Source organism: Dendrobates tinctorius, unplaced genomic scaffold, assembly GCF_039654945.1.
Source record: "Dendrobates tinctorius isolate UK_male_01 unplaced genomic scaffold, ASM3965494v1 ptg000156l, whole genome shotgun sequence".
NCBI lineage: Eukaryota > Metazoa > Chordata > Amphibia > Anura > Dendrobatidae > Dendrobates > Dendrobates tinctorius.
The window spans coordinates 6,969,299-6,991,980 of NW_027361823.1; the positions used below are offsets into that span (position 1 = coordinate 6,969,299).

General features: G+C 42.9%; 2 protein-coding genes across 3 annotated transcripts in view; one reads left to right on the forward strand and one right to left on the reverse strand.

The window, feature by feature from the left end:
* The window catches only part of LOC141051301 (AMSH-like protease), a 153,381-nt gene extending 152,735 nt beyond the window's left edge, over nt 1-646 (reverse strand). Inside the window, exon 1 of the mRNA XM_073548193.1 lies at nt 428-646. The gene's annotated coding sequence lies outside the window, so the exon portion shown is untranslated. The remainder of the gene's footprint in view (nt 1-427) is intronic.
* ANKRD22 (ankyrin repeat domain 22) overlaps nt 1-22,682 on the forward strand; it is a 66,468-nt gene that overhangs the window by 24,245 nt on the left and 19,541 nt on the right. The window contains exon 2 of one of the 2 annotated variants that reach the window (XM_073548196.1): nt 17,177-17,264. In XM_073548196.1, the coding sequence (XP_073404297.1) occupies nt 17,244-17,264 (21 nt within the window). In that variant the 5' untranslated portion in view covers nt 17,177-17,243. Of the gene's footprint in view, nt 1-17,072; nt 17,265-22,682 lie in introns of those variants that run through there. The other variant, XM_073548195.1, reaches the window with a different exon arrangement.

Sequence of the window (22,682 nt, forward strand, 5' to 3'; positions counted from 1 at the left end):
TGCCCTAACTTTCATACCCTGGGGTCAGAACCACAGAGCTGAGTGGAACGGTCCTAACTTCCATATCAGGTATCCCTTTAAGAGAGGCCTGGGGTCAAAACCAAAGCGCTGGATGGATTTGCTCTGACTTGCATACCAATGATCCCTTTAAGAGGGAAGATGGAGGATGTGTGATGGTATATAGGCACGGGAGGGGGGGATTCTTTTCTGTCATATGCTCTCTGCTCCTTTCTGGGGGACAGACGATGGCTGGAGCTTATGCTCCCGGGGATGCTCCCACCATGTCAGTGTCTGCTGAGGTGTTGTCAAGTGGGAAAACTTGCTGATAGCAACCAATCACAGCTCAGCTTCTTTTGAACAGCTCTGCCATGTCCAGAAAACAGGCTCTATAGCCTCAACACAGTTATTTCCCCTTGTCCGGGGTTACCTCTTAGGAGCCAACTCTTGGTTAGTCCTTTCTCTCAGGGAAGCGGCCGCACTGGGATCACCGTTCCGGACAGTGCCTTATTCACTAGGTCCCCTCACTGTTCCAGACCCACAGCCGGGCAGTGGCTTCCCCAAACGCAGGCCGTCACAGACTCTGTTCACACACGTGGTCTGTCCGTGTGCTGTTCAGGACGTTCGTCCCCCACTTGGAACCGTCCAACATACAGGTCTCACCGGGTGCTATTCAGGGATCCAACCCTACTCCCAGGGTCTCCAACACACCAGCCCCACCAGGTCCAAAGTCTCGCCACGTGCTCCAGGGGTCCGATCCTCCTCCCAGGATCTCCCAACACAGACCTTAGAGGACCTAGCAGTCTGCACCATTCAGGTAAAAACACTCTCCCCATGTGACCCACCACAGGCACATTATATGGTACATAACCACACCCACAGCTGAGGTAAAGATCACATGTTCATGACCTCACTGCAGGTCCTCTTAACACACCCAGCCACACGTACACAGGCTTTACTTTGGGCATTCAGACACACACCCCTGGGTGGGTTTGCAGTTGACTGGCCCCACCCACTCACCAAGTCACCTGGAAGCTTCCCTAATACACAGTAACAAACCCTCAGCAGTACCTCTGCTGATCAATACACGTTCCAGCTTCCATACATATCGGACATTTATATTCCTGTCGCTCATCATTTCCCCATCACAATAAAGGAAACGCCTGCATGCATGTCCTGGGAAGATCACACAGCGCCCCCTAGCTGTCACAGGGTCACTGCATCACTATATATATATATATATATATATATTTACATTTCATAGAGTTATACATAGCAGAATAGCTGCAAAATCAGTTGCCTGCTTCTGTAAAATCATTCTAAAGCTGACATGAAATGACAAATGGTTTACATACAGTAAACCATTTCATTTCATGTATTTTTTTTTATATGTCCCTGACTAATAATTAAACTAGAGTTTGTGTGTAAAATTTGGTACATCTAGGTGTTAAATTAAGTGGTTAATTCGTTGGAAAAAAATGCATGGGCTCCCGCGGCAAAATCGCAACCAGAGAGGTAAAGCAGGTGAGTGAGGGCAGAAAAATCTGCCCAGACACCACGGAAAAAAAGGCGCATTTATAAGATGTGCCTTTTCTGGCACTTATCCTCTCTATTCCCATTGCCCTGTAGCGGTGGCTAATGGGTTAATATTAATGGGTTAATGTCACCTTGCAATAGGAAGGGGACATTAAGCCGATAAATAATGGAGAGGTGTCAATAAGACACTTATCCATTATTAACGCTAGACTATTAGCGGGTGAAAAAAACAGACATTTAAAAATTCTTTTAACCCCTTAATGACAGCCATTACGTCTTTTTACTGACCTGAGATATAAGAGAATATCATCCCCATACAGGTGACAAACCAGCAGCTGTCGGCTGTACACTATAGCTGACAACTTGCTGTATCAGAAATGATTAGTGTTGGCACCATCCAGATCTGTTTAACCCCTTAGTTGCTGCTGTCAAAAGTGACTACATCTATTAAATGGTTAATAGATTGTGGGGGGCTTCTGCTTTAATCTAATTGACACACCGAGATCATGATTGTGTGGTCCTGATGTTTACCATAGCAGTTCATGGCCAAATAGCGGCCTAACGCTACGTGCACATGCTGCGGATTCCACTGCGGTTCCGGCCGCTGCGGACCCGCAGCAGTTTTAGCTGCGGTGTACAGTACCATTCAAATGAATGTTAACCAAAAACCGCAGTGTAGATGGTGCGGATTTATCCGTGCGGTTTTGAAACCGCAGAAAGAATTGACATGTCAATTCTTTCTGCGGAATCCGCAGCGGTTTCCTATCTCCACCACTGTGGAGATGGTGAAACCGCAGGACAAAACCGCAGGCCAATCCGCAGATAAACCGCAGGTCTCTTGACTTGCGGTTTTATCTGCGGTTTTTGCAAAATCCGCGCGGATGAATCCGCAGCGGATTCCGCAGCGTCTGCACACACCCTTAGGGTACGTGCACAAGCTGCGGAATCTGCTGTGGATTCATCAGCGCGGATTTTGTAAAATCCGCAGATAAATCCGCAGGTCAAAAGACCTGCGGTTTATCTGCGGATTGGCCTGCGGTTTTTCATCTCCACAATGAAGGAGATGGCAAACCGCTGCGAAATCCGCAGAAAGACTTGACATGCAATTCTTTCTGCGGATTTGAAACCGCACCACAATCCGCGCGGAAAATTCCACAGCATGTGCACAGCGTTTTTTTATTCCCATAGGGAATAATGGTACTGTACACCGTGGATCCGCAGGGCCGGATCCGCAGCAGAATCCGCAGCGTGTGCACACACCCTTAGAGTCTGCCAGCTACAGCGGCCAGTTCAGAAGTCAGCGACATTTAGGTGGTAAACAAACACTTTTTCATTCCTGCTACACCACTTTGTATTAATTCCTGAAAATCACCTGAAGGGTTAATAAACTATTTGACAGCAGTTTTAATTATGTCGAGGGGTGCTGTTTTTAAAATGGTATCACATTTGGGGTCTTCCAATATATAGGACCCCCAAAGTCACTTCAAACCTTGATAGGTCTCTCAAAAAAATAAATTTTGTAAATTTCCTTGAAAAAATGAAAAATTACTGCTGCATTATTAAACCTTCTAAAAGGCTAATAAAATAAATTAGGCTTTTAAAAATGGTGCTGATGGAAAGCCGACTTGTGGGAAATGTTGTTTATTAATGTTTTTGTGTGATATGACTATCTGGATTAAAGGGATAATCATTCAACTTTTGAAAATTGCAATTTTTTTACATTTTTGTCACATTTCTGAAACTTTGTATAAATAAACACAAAACTTATCGACCTAAATTTACCGTTATCATAAATTATAATGTGCCACGAAAAAACAATTTCAAAATCAATGGGATTTGTTGAAGCGTTCCAGAGTTATCACCACATAAAGTGACATTGGTCAGAATTTTAAAAATTGGCTCCGTCACTAAAGGGTTAATGAAATAAATACACCAAATTTTTGACCATATTTATTCCTCTGCTAATCCATAAATAAACCATGGACCTGTAACAAAAATAAAACAAAAAAGTAACAATATCCTTACCTCTCCGCTGGTCAGTCAGGTCCCCGCTGCAATCCATCAGAAGGGGTTAACTGGTTTACATCAGGACTGGTGCTAATGCGACCGGCCCGAAGTAAACCACTGCCAGAATGAATTAGTTTATCTCTGCGCAGCATCCCTGGCTGACCGAGGATGAACTAATGAGCGTAGTAAAGTTTCTGCATTTTTTTCCCACGCTCATCTGTTCACCTCAGGTCAGCCAGGGGACTCCGTGCAGCCTCACTGACGTCACTGGCTGACCTGAGGTGAACTGATGAGCGTGGGAAAAAATGCAGAAACTTTCCCACGCTCATTTATGGATTAGCAGAGGAATAAATATGGTCAAAAACTTGGTGTCTTTATATCATTAAAAGATTTTTTAAATAATGTCTGTGGTTTTTTTAACCCTTTAATAGTCTAGGGTTAATAATGCATAGGTGTCTTATTGACACCTCTCCATTATTAATCGGCTTAATGTCACCTTCCAATAGCAAGGTGATATTAACCCATTAGCCACCACTACAGGGCAATGGGAATAGAGAGGATAAGTGCCAGAAAAGGCGCATCTTATAGATGTGCCTTTTCTGGGGTGTCTGGGGGTAGATTTTTGAAGCCGGGGGGGGGTGGCAAAAGCAATGGCTCCTCTCAAGGCAATTATCCTCCCTCACTCACTGGCTTTCCCTCTCTGGTTGCGATTTTACCGTGGGAGCCCACGCATTTTTTTCAATGAATTAACTCCTTAATTTATCACTTAGATGTCCCAAATTTTACACACAAACCCTAATCTAATTATTAGTCAATTATTAGTCAGACATATATAAAAAAAAATGAAATGAAATGGTTTACTGTATGTAAACCATGTGTCATTTCATGTCGGGTTTTGGAATGATTTTACAGAAGACGGCATTTCATTTAGCAGCTATTAGTCTATGAAAAAAAAAAATATATACAATATGTATGTATTCTATGTGTATATATCCTTTCATTTCTTTATTAAACCTGTCAGTGTGATTTTACTGTATCGTGCACTGAATTGCCGGCTTTTGCAAAGGACAATGGTGCGTATTTCTTGCAAGTCACACATCTGGTCTAATCTGCATTTTTCTCACCCCCATAGACTTGCATTGGCATATTTTGCCCATAATACGCTGGCAATTGCAGCATGCTGCGATTTGTCGCGGCCCGTAAAATACGGGCCCCATAGAGAAACATTGGTCCGAGTGCAATGCATTGTTTTTACGCCTCTCACTCGTCTGTATTTCTCTCTAGTGTGACGCCGGCCTTAGATGTTTCATGCGTGTCCCTCCTCTCCTCTAAAGTTGTTGAGCAGAACTTTCCCTTTTAGACCGAATGCCATCATATAAATATTATTATAAGAAACTGAGTTGAACTGGAAAAACCAGTTGTGGTAATTTAGTCTTGGTGGCAGGCTGGGGTGAGGTTCTTTGCTTCAAACATCAGTGCACTTAGGCTACTTTCACACTTGCGTTTTTTTGCAGCGCGTTTTTTGCACACACAAACGCATTAAAAAACTCATCATGCGTTTGTGTGCGTTTTTTTGTGGGTTTTGGTGTGTTTTTTTGTGTGCATACGTGCGCATTACAATGCGCACGTATGCACACCCATAGACTATAATGGGTGTTTTGCTGTAAAAAAACGCATTGCGTGCGCATGCGTTTTTTGGGGGCAAGTCGGACGCACAAAAAATGCAACAGGATGCATTTTGTGCGCCCGAGCGCACACTACAAAAAAACGCATGCGCATACAAACGCATGTGTATGCGCACCCATGTTAAAGTATGGGGAAAAACGCATGTGTTTTTTTTGCGCTAAAACACAGCGCAAAAAAACGCAAGTGTGAAACCAGCCTTAGCTGAAGGTCTTGATACTCAGTGTTCTGTCCTCTTTATGTGTAAGGCGTACATAAATCAACATAAAGCTAACTCCCTTCACGCAACTCATTGATTGGAGAAGTTTCCGTATTCAACTTTTATTGCAATGAAGCAGAGTGAAACTGTGAAACAACAATAGGAGCATTTAGTACATGGTACATACATAGTAAAGTAATACATGAACTGAAATCGCAGATATGTACATAAGTAGTTCCTATTTAAACGGAAACGAGATCTAACTAATGCTGACTACAAAGGAGAAACACAAAAGCGCTGACGTATAGATAGTCCTAAGTCAAAACCTGAATCTCCTTACCGACAGTGCTTCTGTAAGCCGGGAGGCAGAGAGATGCTTCAGTACCACATGGAATGAAAAACTAAAATGGCTCCTGGAGAATAAGGTTATATGATGTCTCCCAGGGGTCAAAGGTAGAGACTACGGTGGCCGGATAGATCAAACAAGAGTAGACTAGAATGAACTCCAAAGCTGTTTGTACAGACAGCCAGTAGGTGGCGCTGTTGCATTATAAATGACAAGCATAAGAAATCACAGAAGGACAATAAATAAACAATTATGAAGAAAGCTGTTAAAGGCTTCACACTCCCCGTCTGATGTCTTGAAGATATCACTTCAACACACTTTAGGGGAAACTAACAGGATCAATTCAGTAACGGGTCTCAAGAAAAGTTTTGAGTGACCTTGCTTCCAAACTCTCACTTCTACTTTCCTAACTTTTCCATCTTCGCTCGGGAACACTTTGGTGACCAGTCCTAGAGGCCATTGGTTTCTCTTTGATTGAGGGTCTTTGATTAAGACAACACTTTCAACCTGCATGTTAGGTTTGTCAACCTGCCATTTGTCTCGTGTCTGGAGAACAGAAATGTACTGTTTTTTCCATTTCTCCCAGAAGGTATTAGAAAGAGTTTGTACTTTCTTCCACTGGCACCTGTATAGGTCTTTTGAAGGAAACTCATCAGTAGGTGCAGCAACTGTACCAACCTTTTGGGTGAGCAGAGTAGCAGGAGTGAGCAAAAGAGGATCTTCTGGATCATTGGATATCAAGGTCAAGGGTCTGGCGTTCATAATAGCTACCACTTCAGCCATGAATGTTATGAGGGTATCGTGTGTGATAGTCAAAGTCCCTAATTGTAAGAACATTGAGTCTAAGATTCTTCTGGCTATGCCAATCATGCGTTCCCATGAGCCCCCCATATGAGAGGAGTGTGGCGGGTTGAACATCCACCTGCAGCCTTGATCTGCGAGATATCTTCCTACACATTCATCGTCAATGTTTGAAGGGATCTTCAGTTCTCTGCAGGCTCCGACAAAATTGGTTCCTCTATCAGAACGGATAAGTTTTACTGGTCCCCGAATGGAAATAAAACGTCTAAGACAGTTTATGAAGCTAGAGGTGTCCAATGATTCAATCACCTCTATGTGCACGGCTCTAATGCTCATACAAGTAAATATAGCCGCCCAGCGTTTGTTGGTGGCATGACCTCCTCTGGTGCGCCGTGCGATGACAGACCAATGGCCAAACACATCTAGACCGACGTTTGTGAATGGAGGTTCTGTACTCAGTCGATCCCTTGGAAGATTAGCCATCTTCTGAGACTGGAATGTACCACGACGCTTCCTGCAAGTGACACATTTGAAGATTACACTACTCACGAGTCTTTTTGCTCCCACTATCCAGAAGCCTGCAGTGCGTAAAGCTCCCTCGGTGAACAGACGACCTTGATGTTTAACTTGCTCGTGGTAGTGTTGCACAAGTAAGGACGCAATATGATTACTCGGGAGTATTAATGGGTAGCTTTGGTTGCTCTCTATCCTTGCATTTGAAATGCGACCTCCCACTCTAAGCGATCCGTTTTTATCCAAGAATGGGTCGAGTCTCCTAAGATGGCTGTCTTTGGAGACACATCTTTGGTTCATTAAACATTCAAACTCTTGCGCGTAAGCTTCTCGTTGAACACATTGTATAATAAAGTCCTGAGTTTGTGAGAGTTCATCTGAGGTACAAGGTCTGCGGTAGCAATGCCAACCTTTGCAATGTTCTGACTGTGGTGATTCAGCTTTAAAGGATCTAGCTATGTGACGTAGATGGGTTATAGCTCTACACAATGACCGCCAGGTAGAAAACTTGTTGAAACGTCCAATACCGAGTTGCTTGTCTGAAACAACTGTATTAAGTGTAGAGACTCGAGGACGAATCTCTATGTCAGATTCTGGTTCTAGCAACTCAAATGAATTTCTTTCCAGAGTTTCAGGTTTTGTCTCGTATAACGATACTGGTCCTGTGAGAGCCACATAGTGTCTCTGAGGCGAGACGCTGCTACACCTCTCGTGGCGCAGTCTGCTGGGTTTAGGTTAGTTGACACATAGTGCCACTGGGTAGGTTGTGTTGACTTTCTGATCCTCTGGACCCTATTACTTACGTAGACGTAAAACCTCCTGGTCTCATTGTGAATGTAGCCTAACACTACTTTACTGTCTGTATAAAACATTGTATCTTCGAGATCTACGTCTATTTCTGCTGCAATCAGTTCAGATAGTTCTACTGCCAGGACGGCAGCACAAAGCTCTAGTCTCGGTATCGTGAGTTCCAGACGTGGTGCCAACTTCGTCTTGCCCATTACAAAGCCGATATGAGCTTGATTTCCAATGTCTGTAGTTTTGAGGTAACCTACCGCAGCAATTGCTTTTTCGGAAGCATCGCAGAAGATGTGTAGTCTCTTAGACTGGACCTCATCAAGAGGGACAAGTGCGTATGGTCTGGGTATGTGTAAGCTTGACAATACCTCTAGAGAATCTCTCCACACTGTCCACAACATTTCCTTTTCAAGAGGGAGTGGAGTGTCCCAGTCACACGTATCTGTAATTAGCTCTCTGAGCAGAGCCTTACCTTGGATCGTCACTGGTGCTGCAAACCCAAGCGGATCGTATAAGCTGTTTATCATGGATAAGACGCCGCGTCTTGTGAATGGTTTTTGATCACGGACAACCTGAAAAATAAAGGTGTCAGTATTGAGGTCCCAATTGAGCCCCAGACTCCGTTGAACAGGGATGGAATCTGTAGGCAAGTCTAGATCTTTCAGATCGTTAGCGCGATCTTGCTTGGGGAAAGCTTGCACAACAATTTCGCTATTTGAAGCAATCTTATGTAGTCTGAGATTTGAATGGGCTAACACGTCCTGGGTCCTTTTGAGCAAATTGATAGTGGCTTCTGCTGATGGAAAAGACTTTAGGGCATCGTCCACGTAAAAGTCTCTTTCTACGAAGCGCCTGACGTCTTCCCCTCCTTTCTGTGCAGACAGTTTGAGTCCATAAATAGCAACTGAAGGGGAAGGGCTGTTGCCGAAAACATGTACTTTCATACGATGCTCTATGACGTCTTTGGTAGGATCGTTCTCTCGGAACCAGAAGAATCTTAGGAAGTTCCGATGCTCTGATTTCACTAAGAAACAATGGAACATCTGCTGTATGTCGGCGACGACGGCAACTGCTTCTTTACGGAATCGGATGAGGACCCCAAGGAGGGTGTTGTTAAGATCTGGCCCCGTTAAGAGAACATCATTAAGGCAGACGCCTTCATAACGGGAACTAGAATCAAAGACTACCCGAATCTGTCCTGGTTTCTTAGGGTGGTAGACTCCGAAGATTGGTAGGTACCAGCATTCTTCCTTTTCCTTTAAAGGTGGAGCTACTTCTGCATGCCCTCTCTCAAATATATTTTTCATGAACAGTAAAAAATGTTCTTTCATGTCTGGTCTCCTCTGAAAGTTGTGTCTGAGAGAAGTAAAGCGTTTTAGTGCTTGACTCTTGTTGTCAGGGAGGCGACGCCTTTGTGTCTTGAAAGGGAGTGGTGCGACCCAGCTTCCTGTCTCATCCTGGAGAAACTCATACTCCATTATCTTTAGGAAGGCTTTATCCTCGATTGAAGGGGCTATCTTGTTATCTTCCTTTGTTCTGTGGAAGACTGTACATCCTAGATGGTCGTTGACTGTACCACCAGAGTAGTCTTCTCGCTCGTTAAAAGTAAGATGCACAGGGCCACTAAGATTCTCTTTAAATAGGAACTTGTTAGGGCAGGGTGGCAAAAAGGATGGGCGTCCACTCTCTAGCGAGTTTGTGTACAGAGAGCTCACGGTGGTTGGTTTGTGAAAATCCCTTAGGCAGACATCGCCTATAATGACCCAGCCTAGGTCGAGCTTCTGCGCATATGGCGAATTATGAGGGCCGTTTACTTGCTGCCTCACCTTGTGTAATCTTATAATGTCTCTTCCTAGCAGAAGCATAATCTGAGCCTTTGGGTCTAGTGCAGGAATGTGGTCGGCTATGGCTCTCAGGTGTCTGTGATGTAATGCCGCCTCAGGAGTAGGGATCTCTTCTCTGTTTGGGATTTGATTGCACTCAATCAGCGTAGGCAGAGGTAGAGATAGTTCTCCATCTATAGATTCAATTTGATAGCCTGTTGCCCTTCTCCCCGCCGTCTCACTCACACCTGTGCACGTCTTGAGCAGATACGTAAAGGTGTTTCCTTCAACTTTGAACATGTCGAAGAAAGCTGAGCTAGCAAGAGACCTGTTGCTCTGATCATCGAGGATGACGTATATTCTTACCGCTTTTTCTCTCTGTCCAACGGGATAGACTACAGCAATACAGATCTTGGAGCATGATTTGTTACTGAGGCCTTCTCCACAAACCTGGGTACATTGGGGCGTCACTTCGGGAGATGCTGTGGCGTCTTCCTCCCCGCCGTGGTCCGTAGCCTGGTCTAGAGGAGTAAGAACTTAGGAGCTGATCCTGGATGTAATACTGTGTTGTGCTCTCTGCTATCACATTCGGCACACTTGACTTCTGTTGTACAGTCCTTTGCCAAATGAGCAGTTGTTATACAGCACCTGAAGCAAATGCGATTTTCTCTAAGAAATATCTTGCGGTCTTTCAGGGGTTTGCTCCTGAATCCTCGGCACTTTAGTAGTGAGTGGGGTTTGTTGTGTAGAGAGCACTCTTTGCTTAAGTCTCTTGCATGGGGCTTCTCTGGGTCCTCTAAGGGTAGAGGATTGTGTAAAGAGTCTGATGAGGATACACTAGTTTTGTGGACAGCTATTGGCATGCCTTTCCCGCTGCGAAGTAATGTGGGTTTACCTACTTTAAGACAAGCAGCGTCAAGCGGAGACAGATCAAAGCTAGGATCGTTTCGGGTTTTTGCCTGTTGATTCACAAACTCTACGAAGAAGGCAAAGGGGGGAAACAAAACACCATGTCGTTGTTTGTACTTTGAGCCTTGGGTAATCCACCTCTCCTGTAAATTATAAGGTAACTTTTGCACTAGGAGGTTGACCCCACGTAAAGTGTCTAACAGCGCGAGACCTGGTAGGTCACCTTCAGATTTGGCGACTTGGAGCTCCATTAACAGGTCCCCTAGTTCTCTCAGCTTCTGGTACCCTTTGTTAGAAATCTTAGGGAAGTCTTCAACCCTTTTGAAGAGAGTGTTCTCTATCACTTCTGGTGATCCAAAACATTCATCGAGTCTTTCCCATATAAGGGCTCGCCCTCTACTAGGGTGGTTGATGCAAATGTCTCTAATTCGCTTTGTGTGCTCTGCGGAGTCTTTACCTAGCCATTTGATTAGGAGATCAACTTCTTCACTTGCTGACAGCTCCAGATCTCTGATAGCATTCTTAAATGAAGAACGCCAAGCACTATAACCTTCTGGACGGTCGTCAAATTTTAGGAGGCTCTTGGTTATAAGCTCTCGTCGTGCGTAAAACTTAAGAAAGTCAGGCATACCTTGATCTCTACTCATTGAGTTGTCATTTGTCGGGGCTGGTCGACCGTAGTAATCTTTACATTCATCTGCATAGTAAACATCATCTTTCTCTTTCTCGAAACCTGTGCTCATGTTGTGGAAGTTTGTTGATCTAGGTGACGTCCGCATTGCGGGTTCACGGTATACGGGATGATCATATTGGTCCATATAAGGAGTTTGGGTCATAAGGGTTGCGTTCAGTGCAATAGGTTTCTGTGTGAATTCATCGGCAGGAATTGGTGTAGTTCTTGGGTGCAAGTTGTCGTCTATCTTAACGTGTTGCGTTACATAGTCTAGAACGCGCTGTGAGTGACAGGATATGCTGTCACGTTCTTTCTCTGACGCATCTGCGGCCTCTTGTAAGGCCTCTGCTTCAGCAATGGCGGCTGCAACTTCTTTCTCGGCTGCTAGTTTGTCTAATGCCATTTCTAGATGTGCTTTTTCTAATTTCAATCGTCTTTCCTCTTCTGAAAAGGTCGCTCGTGCCTTTGCGGCTTCGACTCTCGCGCGAGCTCTGGCGACTGCGGAGCTGGTCACTGACCTAGTCTCACTTCCGGAGTTGACAGAGACGTGTGACCGTGTCTCGCATTGGCTTCCCTCTGCTGCTGACATGTTGGTTCTAACGTCACTGATCTATAGTACTGATTGGGTTCGGTGCACTGCGTAGCTTCTAGAAGCGTCGTTTCACTGTTCTGTCCTCTTTATGTGTAAGGCGTACATAAATCGACATAAAGCTAACTCCCTTCACGCAACTCATTGATTGGAGAAGTTTCCGTATTCAACTTTTATTGCAATGAAGCAGAGTGAAACTGTGAAACAACAATAGGAGCATTTAGTACATGGTACATACATAGTAAAGTAATACATGAACTGAAATCGCAGATATGTACATAAGTAGTTCCTATTTAAACGGAAACGAGATCTAACTAATGCTGACTACAAAGGAGAAACACAAAAGCGCTGACGTATAGATAGTCCTAAGTCAAAACCTGAATCTCCTTACCGACAGTGCTTCTGTAAGCCGGGAGGCAGAGAGATGCTTCAGTACCACATGGAATGAAAAACTAAAATGGCTCCTGGAGAATAAGGTTATATGATGTCTCCCAGGGGTCAAAGGTAGAGACTACGGTGGCCGGATAGATCAAACAAGAGAAGTAGACTAGAATGAACTCCAAAACTGTTTGTACAGATAGCCAGTAGGTGGCGCTGTTGCATTATAAATGACAAGCATAAGAAATCACAGAAGGACAATAAATAAACAATTATGAAGAAAGCTGTTAAAGGCTTCACACTCAGTGTTAACAATGTGGCTTCAAAACTTTAATAAGAAAAAGTGTCATTTTGATCATAAAGGCAGATGAAGCTTTCTGCTACTCCTCTTGGTATGTGCACACATAGTTTTTTGTCTTTGCGGATTTTGTAGAGAAAACCGCAGGTAAATCCACAGGACTAAGACCTGCGGTTTATCTGCGGTTTTGCCCTGCGGTTTCACACCTCATAATGGATGAGGTGTAAAACTGCAGCGTTTCTGCACCAAACAATTGACATGCTGCGTTTTGAAAACCGCGCGGAAAAAAACGCAGCATGTGCACAGCTTTTTTTAATTTCCATAGGAAATAAAGGTACTGTACAACGCAGCAGAATCTGCTGCCTTTCTGCAGAGCCAAAACCGCAGCAGAAACCGCAAAGTGTGCACATACCCTTAGGCCTTTTATAATACAACACCAGGCAAGCAAACTTTAACAATGTTGTACAAAGTCCTCACTGACCATTCCTTCTTACAGGTTCCTTCTTAATGAGGATCTTATTTCTACACTTAGCTGCTGAACTTATATTTTAGAAAATAGCCTTTGTCCAAAAGAAAAAAATATTATATAAAGAAATCTAAAAGCCCAAAAATACATAGAAGACAATCCATTATCTAAAATGAGAGTGAGGGCATGCTTCCACGTAGTGGAAACATTCAGTATTTGCTGCGGTTGAACGCTGCGTCCTGCCGCAGTGTTTAATCCGCAGCATCCAGATGTTCCAGCATAGAGGAAGGGATTTTATGAAATCCCGTCTCCACTATGCGTCCTATTACGCGGGTGACACCTGCGAAACCGGACATGCGGCACATCTTTTTAGACCGCAGCATGTCTGTTTACCTTGCGGAGATGCTCAGTCTCCGCAAGGTAAACAGCCAACTCTATGTATAGGCTGCGGCGATTCCAGATGTGCTCAATGAGCATATCCGGAATCCCCATGCGTACAGAAGGGGGCGGGGCTTTGGTCGGAGCGGGTTTTCTGCTCCGTCCAAAGCGCAGGGATTACGGTACGTGGAATCGTACCCTAATAGAAAAGATAATATTAATCAGTCACTCTGAAAAAAGTAAAAAAAAATCTGCCAAACTGAGACCCTTGGGGTGAACACAACTACAGATTATGTTTTTTGACATGCTTATAGTTTGGCTATGTTTACACCATGCATTTTTGCAGCATTTTTATTTCTGCAGTCAAAACCTGCTCTCTTGGCAGTAAGAAGCAACTTCAAAAAAGCAGGTTTTCCTTAGTGTTTGATTCTTTTTTGCAGCATTTTTTTTTTTTTACTGTATTTTTGGTAGGGTACTTTTCTTTTTTGCATGCTAAATTTTGTGTATAAAAAAAGAATCTAATTCAACTTCATCAGGTGTTGGCACCAAAAACACAACAAAACCTGATGCCTGCATTTTTGCACTACCCATGTGAAAAACACTGAAAGAAGCCGAAACAGTGGTTCCCCCCCACATATCAGGTATCAGCGTACTCAGGACAAATTGAACAATAACTTCTGTGGTCCAATTTCTCCTGTTACCCTTGGTAAAATAAAAAAAAATTTGACCTGAAGTAATTTTTTTTGTGAAAAGTTAAATGTTCATTTTTTTTTAAACATTCAAAAAATTCCAGTGAAGCACCTGAAGGGTTAACTTCATGAATCTTTTTGAGCAACCTGAGGGGTGCAATTTTTAGAATGGTGTCACTTTTGGGTATTTTCTATCATATAGACCCCTCAAAGTGACTTCAAATGTGTTGTGGTCCCTAAAAAAAAAATGGTGTTGCAAAAATGAGAAATCGCTGGTCAACTTTTAACCCTTATAACTTCCTAACAAAAAAATGTTGGTTCCCAAATTGTGCTGATGTAAAGTAAACATGTGGGAAATGTTATTTATTAAGTTTTGTGTGTGCCGTATCGCTGTGATTTAAGGGCATAGAAATTCAAAGTTGGAAAATTGTGAAATTTTTGAATTTTTCGCCAAATTTCTGTTTTTTTCACAAACGCAAGTTATATGAATGAAATTTTACCATAAAGTACAATATATCACGAGAAAACAATGTCAGAATCACTGGGATCCATGGAAGCGTTCCAGAGTTATTACCTCATAAAGGGACAGTGGTCAGAATTGTAAAAATTGGCCCAGTCATGAATGTGCAAACCACCCTTGGGGGGTTAAGGGGTTAATAGAAGCCTGGGGTCAGAATCAGAGCGCTGAAGGATTTGCCATAACTTCCATACCGGAGATCCCTTTAAGAGGGAAGATGTGCCTATGGGATGGAGGATGTGTGATGGGTATATGGGCATGGGAGGCTCTCTTAATGGGGTCCCCCGATATGGAAGTCAGGGCAATTGCCTTCAAATGCTCTGATTCTGACCCCAGGCCTCTATTAAAGGGATCATTGGTTTGGAAGTCAGGGCAATTGCCTTCAAATGCTCTGGTTCTGACCCCAGGTCTCTATTAAAGGGATCATTGGTATGGAAGTCAGGGCAAATCCATCCATCACTTTGGTTTTGACCCCAGGCCTCTCTTAAATGGATCCCTGGTATGGAAGTGAGGACCATTCCACTCAGTACTCTGGTTTTAACCCCACGGCCTCTTAAAGGGATTATTGGTATGGAAGTCAGGGCAATTCCACTCAGCGCTCTGGTTCTGTCCTCAGGCCCCTCTAGGATCCCGGGTATGGAAGTGAGGGCAAATCCACTCTGCGCTTTGGTACTGACCCCAGGCCTCTCTTAAAGGGATCCCCGGTCAGGAAGTTAGGGTAAATCCCTCAGCACTCTGATTCTCACCCCAGGCTTCTATTAAAGGGATCATTGATATGGAAGTTAGGACCATTCCACTTAGCGCTCTGGTTCTGACCCCAGGCTGATGGGATGATGTGGGATATTAGGGGTAGTAGTCCAGTAGCTCTGGCTGATGGGATGATGTGGGATATTATAGTGAATGTGGCTATGTGGAGTGGGCGGGGCTATACACTCAGATAGATAGATAGATAGATAGAAAGATATATATTCATTGTAATTTGTTATAACTAACCGTAGTTAGTTACTATGCCCGGGCAGCGCCGGGCTCTTCAGATAGATAGATAGATAGAGATATATATATATATATATATATATATATATATCTAACTATGAAATTACTGTTATGCATAATTTAAAGGGTGATCCGAAACTGAAGGTAAATTTCATACTAAATTTAATTCAATAATCTAATCACTTTTCTAATATACTTCAAATAAAAAAATTCTACCTTTTCAGTCTCTACTTTTTTTTTTTCTTCCAGTTACATTTTTTTTTGAGAATCCCAGTGCATTTTGGGATACTCACATGGGACGTCAATCACTGCCACAGCTGCTTTCCCCACCATGAAATAAAGCGTCATCTGTTTCAGAGACAGGAATGGTCCCTGCTGGGTCATCACTTCTTTTTAGAGCCAGCAAGGGAGCGCACTGTCACTGTGCATTCAAAGGAATATAGCACAGGGAGCTCATACTGAGTATACGTCACAAATTACAACCGACACATTATCAGGTGAGCAGGACTAGCCGAGCCTCCAAAACGGACATCATGGGACGTTAAAAAAAAAAAAAAGTCAGAATGTAGAGGGTACGTTAGGGAATTTTTCATTGAAGTATATTAGAAAATGAGATTAGTTTATTACACTGAATAGTTATACATTTAATATGAAATTCACCTTTGGTTTCGGACCGTTCCTTTACGTTCAGCCGATCAGTTCGGCCCTCCACAGCAGTGCCAGTTTCTCAAGCGGTCGCTTGTGAAAATTAATTGCCCACCCCTGCTTTGGATACAGCTCTGATTTTTTTTTTTTTCTTAACATACAGTTTACAAGTTTGATGATTTAGCGTTCAGTATAATCCACAAGAACAAATTTTTGACATTATTTTACCTACACCTGATTACAGAACTAGAATGCCATGTTGTAGTCTAATCATACAATTCTGAGTATGACATGTTCTCTACTAGAGGTTCTACAGGACTACGATGTCTATGACCTCTTCTTAGGATAGTTCATCAGATTGATGGGGGTTCCAACCCCCGGGACTCCCACTGATCATCTATTAACAGGTTCTGTGACTGCTAGATGTAAGCGGTGTATGAAGCCTAAACACTGCTAGTCTGAACACTTTGTAATGGCCGTTCTTGGGAACTCCAGCTTAGCTCCTATTGTAGTGACAGTCCTATGAGCTACAGTACCCGAGAGTCCACCACACAGTATACAGACCTATGATGCTCCAGCTCCGTACATTCTGTACTTCCGATGCACGAGAATTAGTAGAAGTGTTTGGCATTGGACATTAGTGACCTATACTAGGGTCCAGTCATCAATATCAAAGTCCTGGACAACCCTTTAACCAATCTACTTTTTTTCTATATTTTCTAAACAAAGTCACATATGTCTCATTGTGTGCACAATGACTGAGAGCGGCAATGTTGTAACTTGCCCTAGTCCTGTCATGTATTAAGTAATAGGACACTTATGGGTTGGGCGTCTTCGGCAGCAATCCTTCAAGTCGGGATGTTTCACACTTCCACCTAGTATTGACTATGTAAAGTCTTACATATTTGTACTTGATTTATTCTTTTACTTTTCTGAAGGAAAGTGACCGTGAAGAGTTGGACTTCTACAGTTACAGATCAAGCATTATCTGAATCGGCAGAGGACATGGGAATTTTGTACTCTGAGGTACGTTGGATTATGTTTGTATGGATGTAAGTTTTATTTTCTATATAGACTTATGGTTGACACAGGCCTGTCATGACTCAAGGCGGACATTGTGATTTTTCCTGTACTTCAAGTCTTACGACGTCTGCGTTCGCCGATAGAAGTTTGTTAAATCTCACGCAACTGTGTCCATTTCCAAAGACTTTTGTAGGTTTTGTATGCTTTTTGGCCATGTGAACATGCATTTATATGCTGCATGTGTACTAACTCAAACCAAGCTCAATTTTTTTCTTTGTATTTTTGCACTCTGTGCAAGCTGGGGTGTGGCCTCCCTCTCCTGAGCTGGAAATTGTATTTAAAGGCTTCCCCTGACTGGTGTCCGGTGGTTGGGACCCGGTCCTTGTCTGCCCTTATTCACACAGGCGTCAACTTTGACACATAAGGTTATTAATACTAGACAGTGTAGGACCGCCCCGACCACAGAGTCACCTTGTCGACGGTGGGACGGCTTTTATGCTATGTTTGATCAAATACAGTATTACTAAGAACTCTGTATGATTTTAAATGCACTTTTGCTTTTTACTTATTTAATTATAGCAGGGTTTTTTTCATTTTGTCTTTTGTAGGTTTTGTCGGGTCACATACATTGTCTGACCCAAGTCAGTCCTATGAAACCATACTATCAAATGGGGGGAAAAATATGAGACATGAAAGTTTATGTATATAATACACAAATTCAATACCCGAGAGTCCATGTAATTGTTCATGTAGGAACTAGCAAGTAATCAAAAAGGACAACAGGTTCTACCTAGAGATGAGTGAACTGACTGGCAGGCCCTTGGTCCTGTGCCCAGATCATTATTTCATGGCTGCCAGGCTAGAGCCCTACAAACTGCCTTTTACCTGATGGCATCCATGTCTCCTGTTTTGCCTGGTCCGATCTCATTATTTCAGAGTGGTGCACAAACATCACGCGGCCCGGCTAATCGTGAGGAGCCACAGATGCCGGCAGGTAGGAGGCCATTACTAGGGACCCTTCAAGTGGCCCCTAAATACTAAGCTGGTGACTGACTCAGGGTCCTGCAAAATTAATGTGCTCCTCTTTAGTTCTTTAGTTCTTGTAATCTCTCCTAGGCCCGGGTACAGAAAGACTGTAAAGAATTGTTACTGTGCTCATGATACAAGGTCATGTCTATGTAAAGTCATTGTATGTGATAGTTGAAGAAATGGTGAAGTCTTTACATTGGGATCTTCAGGCTATATCTCGGTATATAATGTAGCCTCTAGGGCTTTTCTCAAGATAGAAAGCTGTCCTAATGTGCACCTCGGCCCATTTCATTGGGCCTGTTTCATCAATTCACGCCAGTCTTAAGGACACATGCTGGAGTCAGATGGTCCTGATTCAAGAAGAGGTGAACGCTTCTTTGGGAATCTGAGCGTCTAAACGAGTGGCGTACTCCATTCAGGTACTGGAGTGATATTTCTGTCATAGGGAACGCCACAGCTTGTCATTAAACGAACGAGCTTTTGTGTCCTGCCCCATCTCTGCCTATTTTGTCAGAGCTGGGAGAAACTGGTGTGAACTAGTGTCAAAAGTATCAAAATTTAGGCATAACCCAAGTTATGCCTAAATTTTGCAACTTTCTAAAGTTTATATGCCAGAATCCTGGCACGAAAGCTTTGATGAATTGGGTTCTTAGTCTATGCGACTGTCCGAAAAAGATGAGCTCTGTAAAGACTAAATGGTGCAAGGTGCGCATTCAATTCAAGAGGAGCTCTGCAGTGCTTGCAGACCGAGCCGATGGACTCCCAGAGATCAGTAAGTTATCCCCTATCCTATGGACATTGGATAACGTATTACTTTTGGAAAACCTCTTATGATCTGGCTGTTTAAATATCTATTGTTTAATTATAGCTTAAGGTGCAACAGGAAACTTGCGTAATACAGCCACGTAGGAAGCGAGTCACTGCTGACTCATGAATGTACTAAAATGAATTCTACTCGTTCTATACATTTAGGTGTGATTTCTTGCAGCTGGACCTGTGTGGAGACATGGGCTCAGTGGGTGCTCTGGTCTGAATACCTTTGGCTAACTGCTTATCCGAATAGCTATAGCGCTTACCGAATACCGTAACTGCATCGGGAACTGGAGCGCTCCTGATGATCAGCTGTCCGGGGCCGCAGCTCCAAGTGTCGCGGCTGTGTGACAGTCACAACACATTCATGGAGAGCCTGTTTATTGGGCTCATGTGACTGGCCTTGTATTTAGGAGTGTGTATAGGCGACAAAAGCTATAGCTCTATGAAAATGGATAGACATTGGATATTGAATAAAGGTGGATGGAATCAATGGCCACCACAATATGGTTGTTTGAACAGGACTAGTGTCATGAAAATATTAATGATTTTACCCTTACGTAGCACGGTGGCTCAGTGGCTAGCACTGTAGTGCTGGGGTCCTGGGTTCAAATCCCACCGAGGACAACATCTGCAAGGAGTTTGTATGTTCTCCCCGTGTTTCCGTGGGTTTCCTTTGGGTACTCCGGTTTCCGCTCACACTCCAAAGACATACTGATAGGGAATTTAGATTGTGAGCCCCATTGGGGACAGCGATGATAATGTGTGTAAAGCGCTGCGTAATATGATAGCGCTATATAAGCTAAGCATATTAATAAAATAATACGTAGAGTGCAAAAAAATAAAAATAGACATGTTGAGACCTTTTACAATCCTATCTAGCTAACAACTTTCACATTCAAAACATACTGTTTTGTTTTATTTTTTTCACAATATATGGGGCTTCATTTTTATGTAAATCGTATTCTTTTTTTTTTTCCCTTATATCGGGCAAAAAATGGGAAACATAAGGAAAATTAGTGTCTTTGTTTCCCATTTTTTTTTTCTTTTTATAACCACACAAGATTACTAAAATACATTTAAAAATTTGTTCCTCGTTCTGCATCAAATATCTTTATATATTGTACATGTGTTGTGGTTTGTTTGGGAGGGAGGGCAATGCTATTAACAGTGATTTGGACTGACTCTGGCATTATTATTCATTTTTCATTTATTTTGCACATTTATTGTGCACTCCCATAAGGTTATAAAATGCCTGGGGAGAGACCAATTTAATTGTTGAATTCTTTGTCTTGGTCTTCTGTGTCCTAACAGCTCCTGTTCCTTCCCTCGTGACTAGAGTAGAGCGACTTTGGTCGGATCGGGTTTCATGAAACAAAATTTGTTTCAGATGAAACTGGTCTGGCTAGGGCAAAAAAAAGTCGGCGTTTCGTCCGAAACTCGACCCCAATGCAAGTCAATGGGGAATAAAAGTCGGCATTGAGTGGATGAATGTCATCCGCTCAATGCTGACTTATTTCCCATTGACTTGCATTGGGGTCGGGTTTCGGACGAAATTCCGACTTTTTTTTACCCTAGTCGGACCAGTTTCATATGAAACAAATTTTGTTTCATGAAACCCGATTCGACCAAAGTCGCTCAACTCTACTCGTGATCGCACCATTAGCGCTTCCTATCACTGCATAACCAGCGCTTGTCTAGCACTGTGTGTACAGCAATAAAGAAGGCAGAGACTGTAAGAAAACGCCTCAGCCTTCTCTATGGAGATCCAGGTGTCTCTTACAGCCGTATTCCCGATCCTGTTTTTAGGATGTCATTGCAGAGTAGGAGCAGGACCTCCTGGATGTTAAAGGCTATAAGCGGTCCTGAAGCAGTAATTGTGCTTTTTACATGTATATCCAGACTAAAGAACAAAACAAAAAACACAAGTTGAAGTTACCTTATGTGACACAGTTACACCCATCATTACAGTACAACACAATAAATATACAACATAGCTTCCATATGACAGGAGAAATGTTTGTACCTCTGGGTGTCTTCTACTGGGCGACTCTTGCATGTGAGTCACCTAAAGATTGATGTCTTCTTACCACCTACATTCCACGTCACATAGTTGGTCTAGGAAAACCCACAAAATGTCAGAACGCCCTATAGCATTTTTGCCTTGGGAGGTAAATTACATTTTTAGTTAGGAATGTATGTGACGTGATGAATTCAGGACTGGATGTCATACGACTAGTTACTCTGAGTTCAGCTATACATGTAGTAAAATACAGAATAGCTATGTTGGCACATATATGCGCTGTCACACTCCCACTGCATCGGGGTTATTAATTTGGACTTTTTTTTAGTTTTATTTATGTATTTTTTTACATTGTTGGCCAATGGATGACGCATGCTTCTGACCTCATTTATTTATTGTGCTTATATACCGCCATCCTATACTGCAGCTCTTTACAGCCACCATCATTTCAGAAGGATTCTCTCTTTAGACACCGGTGCCATATGTATAGAATATATTGTGCATGTCTTATAATGAGGCACTGCGCTGGTCCTTTTTACTGCAATGCAAGAAGGAGAGCATGTGATGCTGCTAGGAATATAGGGGAGATTATCTGGAGGGTCTATATAATTGGCACGGATATTGCAGTCTAATACACGCTCCTTTGTATGTAGCTGTGCTTTTCTTAAAGGTAGGGTCCGAAACGAACATTTATTTTAATCATAAATTAGTGTCTAATGTCATAATCTAATCTCTTTTCTAACATACTTTCATTAAAAATAACCTATTATTTCTTCACTATGCTAACCGCTTTCTTTTTTTTACCTTCTTCCTGTTTGATTATGCTTCATTTGAGAACCCCCAGCGCATCCTGGGATCCTCAAACAAATCGTCATCAGTCGTCAGCGTTCACCACTGCAGCCTCTGCCCCCTTCCTGAAACAAAGTCATCATTTATGTCCATCTCGGGCTGATCCCTGCTCTGCTGAGCATGTGTCTGTTGTCAATTCTCTTGCAGGCTCTCATGAGAAGCAATGAGCCAACATGAAAGTATACTGTCATTGCGTAATGTAAAGGGAAAACCCAGCATGCAGAAAAAGCAGAGACTACTGCTGCCCCCGCAAGTGACGTTTTCCTGCTCGATTCTTTTTTTTTTTTTTCTTTGCAATGTGCACTGACAGTGCGCTCTTTTTCTGTATCATCACTTCTCATCAGAGCCAGCGAGCGCACTGTCACTGTGCTGTACATATTGCACAGTGACAAGAACCTGCTGAGGATACATTGGAATTGACAACTGAGGCATGCTCAGTAAAGCAGGGACTAACCCGACACTTGAAACTGATGTCATAGATGACGTGGGGTGGGTGGGGACAAAGGTTGCGGTAGGGATCGCAGCTTCTGCACCCTGATGACTGCTCATCTGAGTATCACAGTATGCATTGGGGGTTATCAAACAAAGCTTCATCAAAGATGAAGAAAGTAAAAAAATAAAATAAAGCAATTAAATATTATTCCCTCCCTACGCTAGGGAATTTTTAGTTAGTGTATATTATAAAAAAGATTCAGATCATGACATTAAAT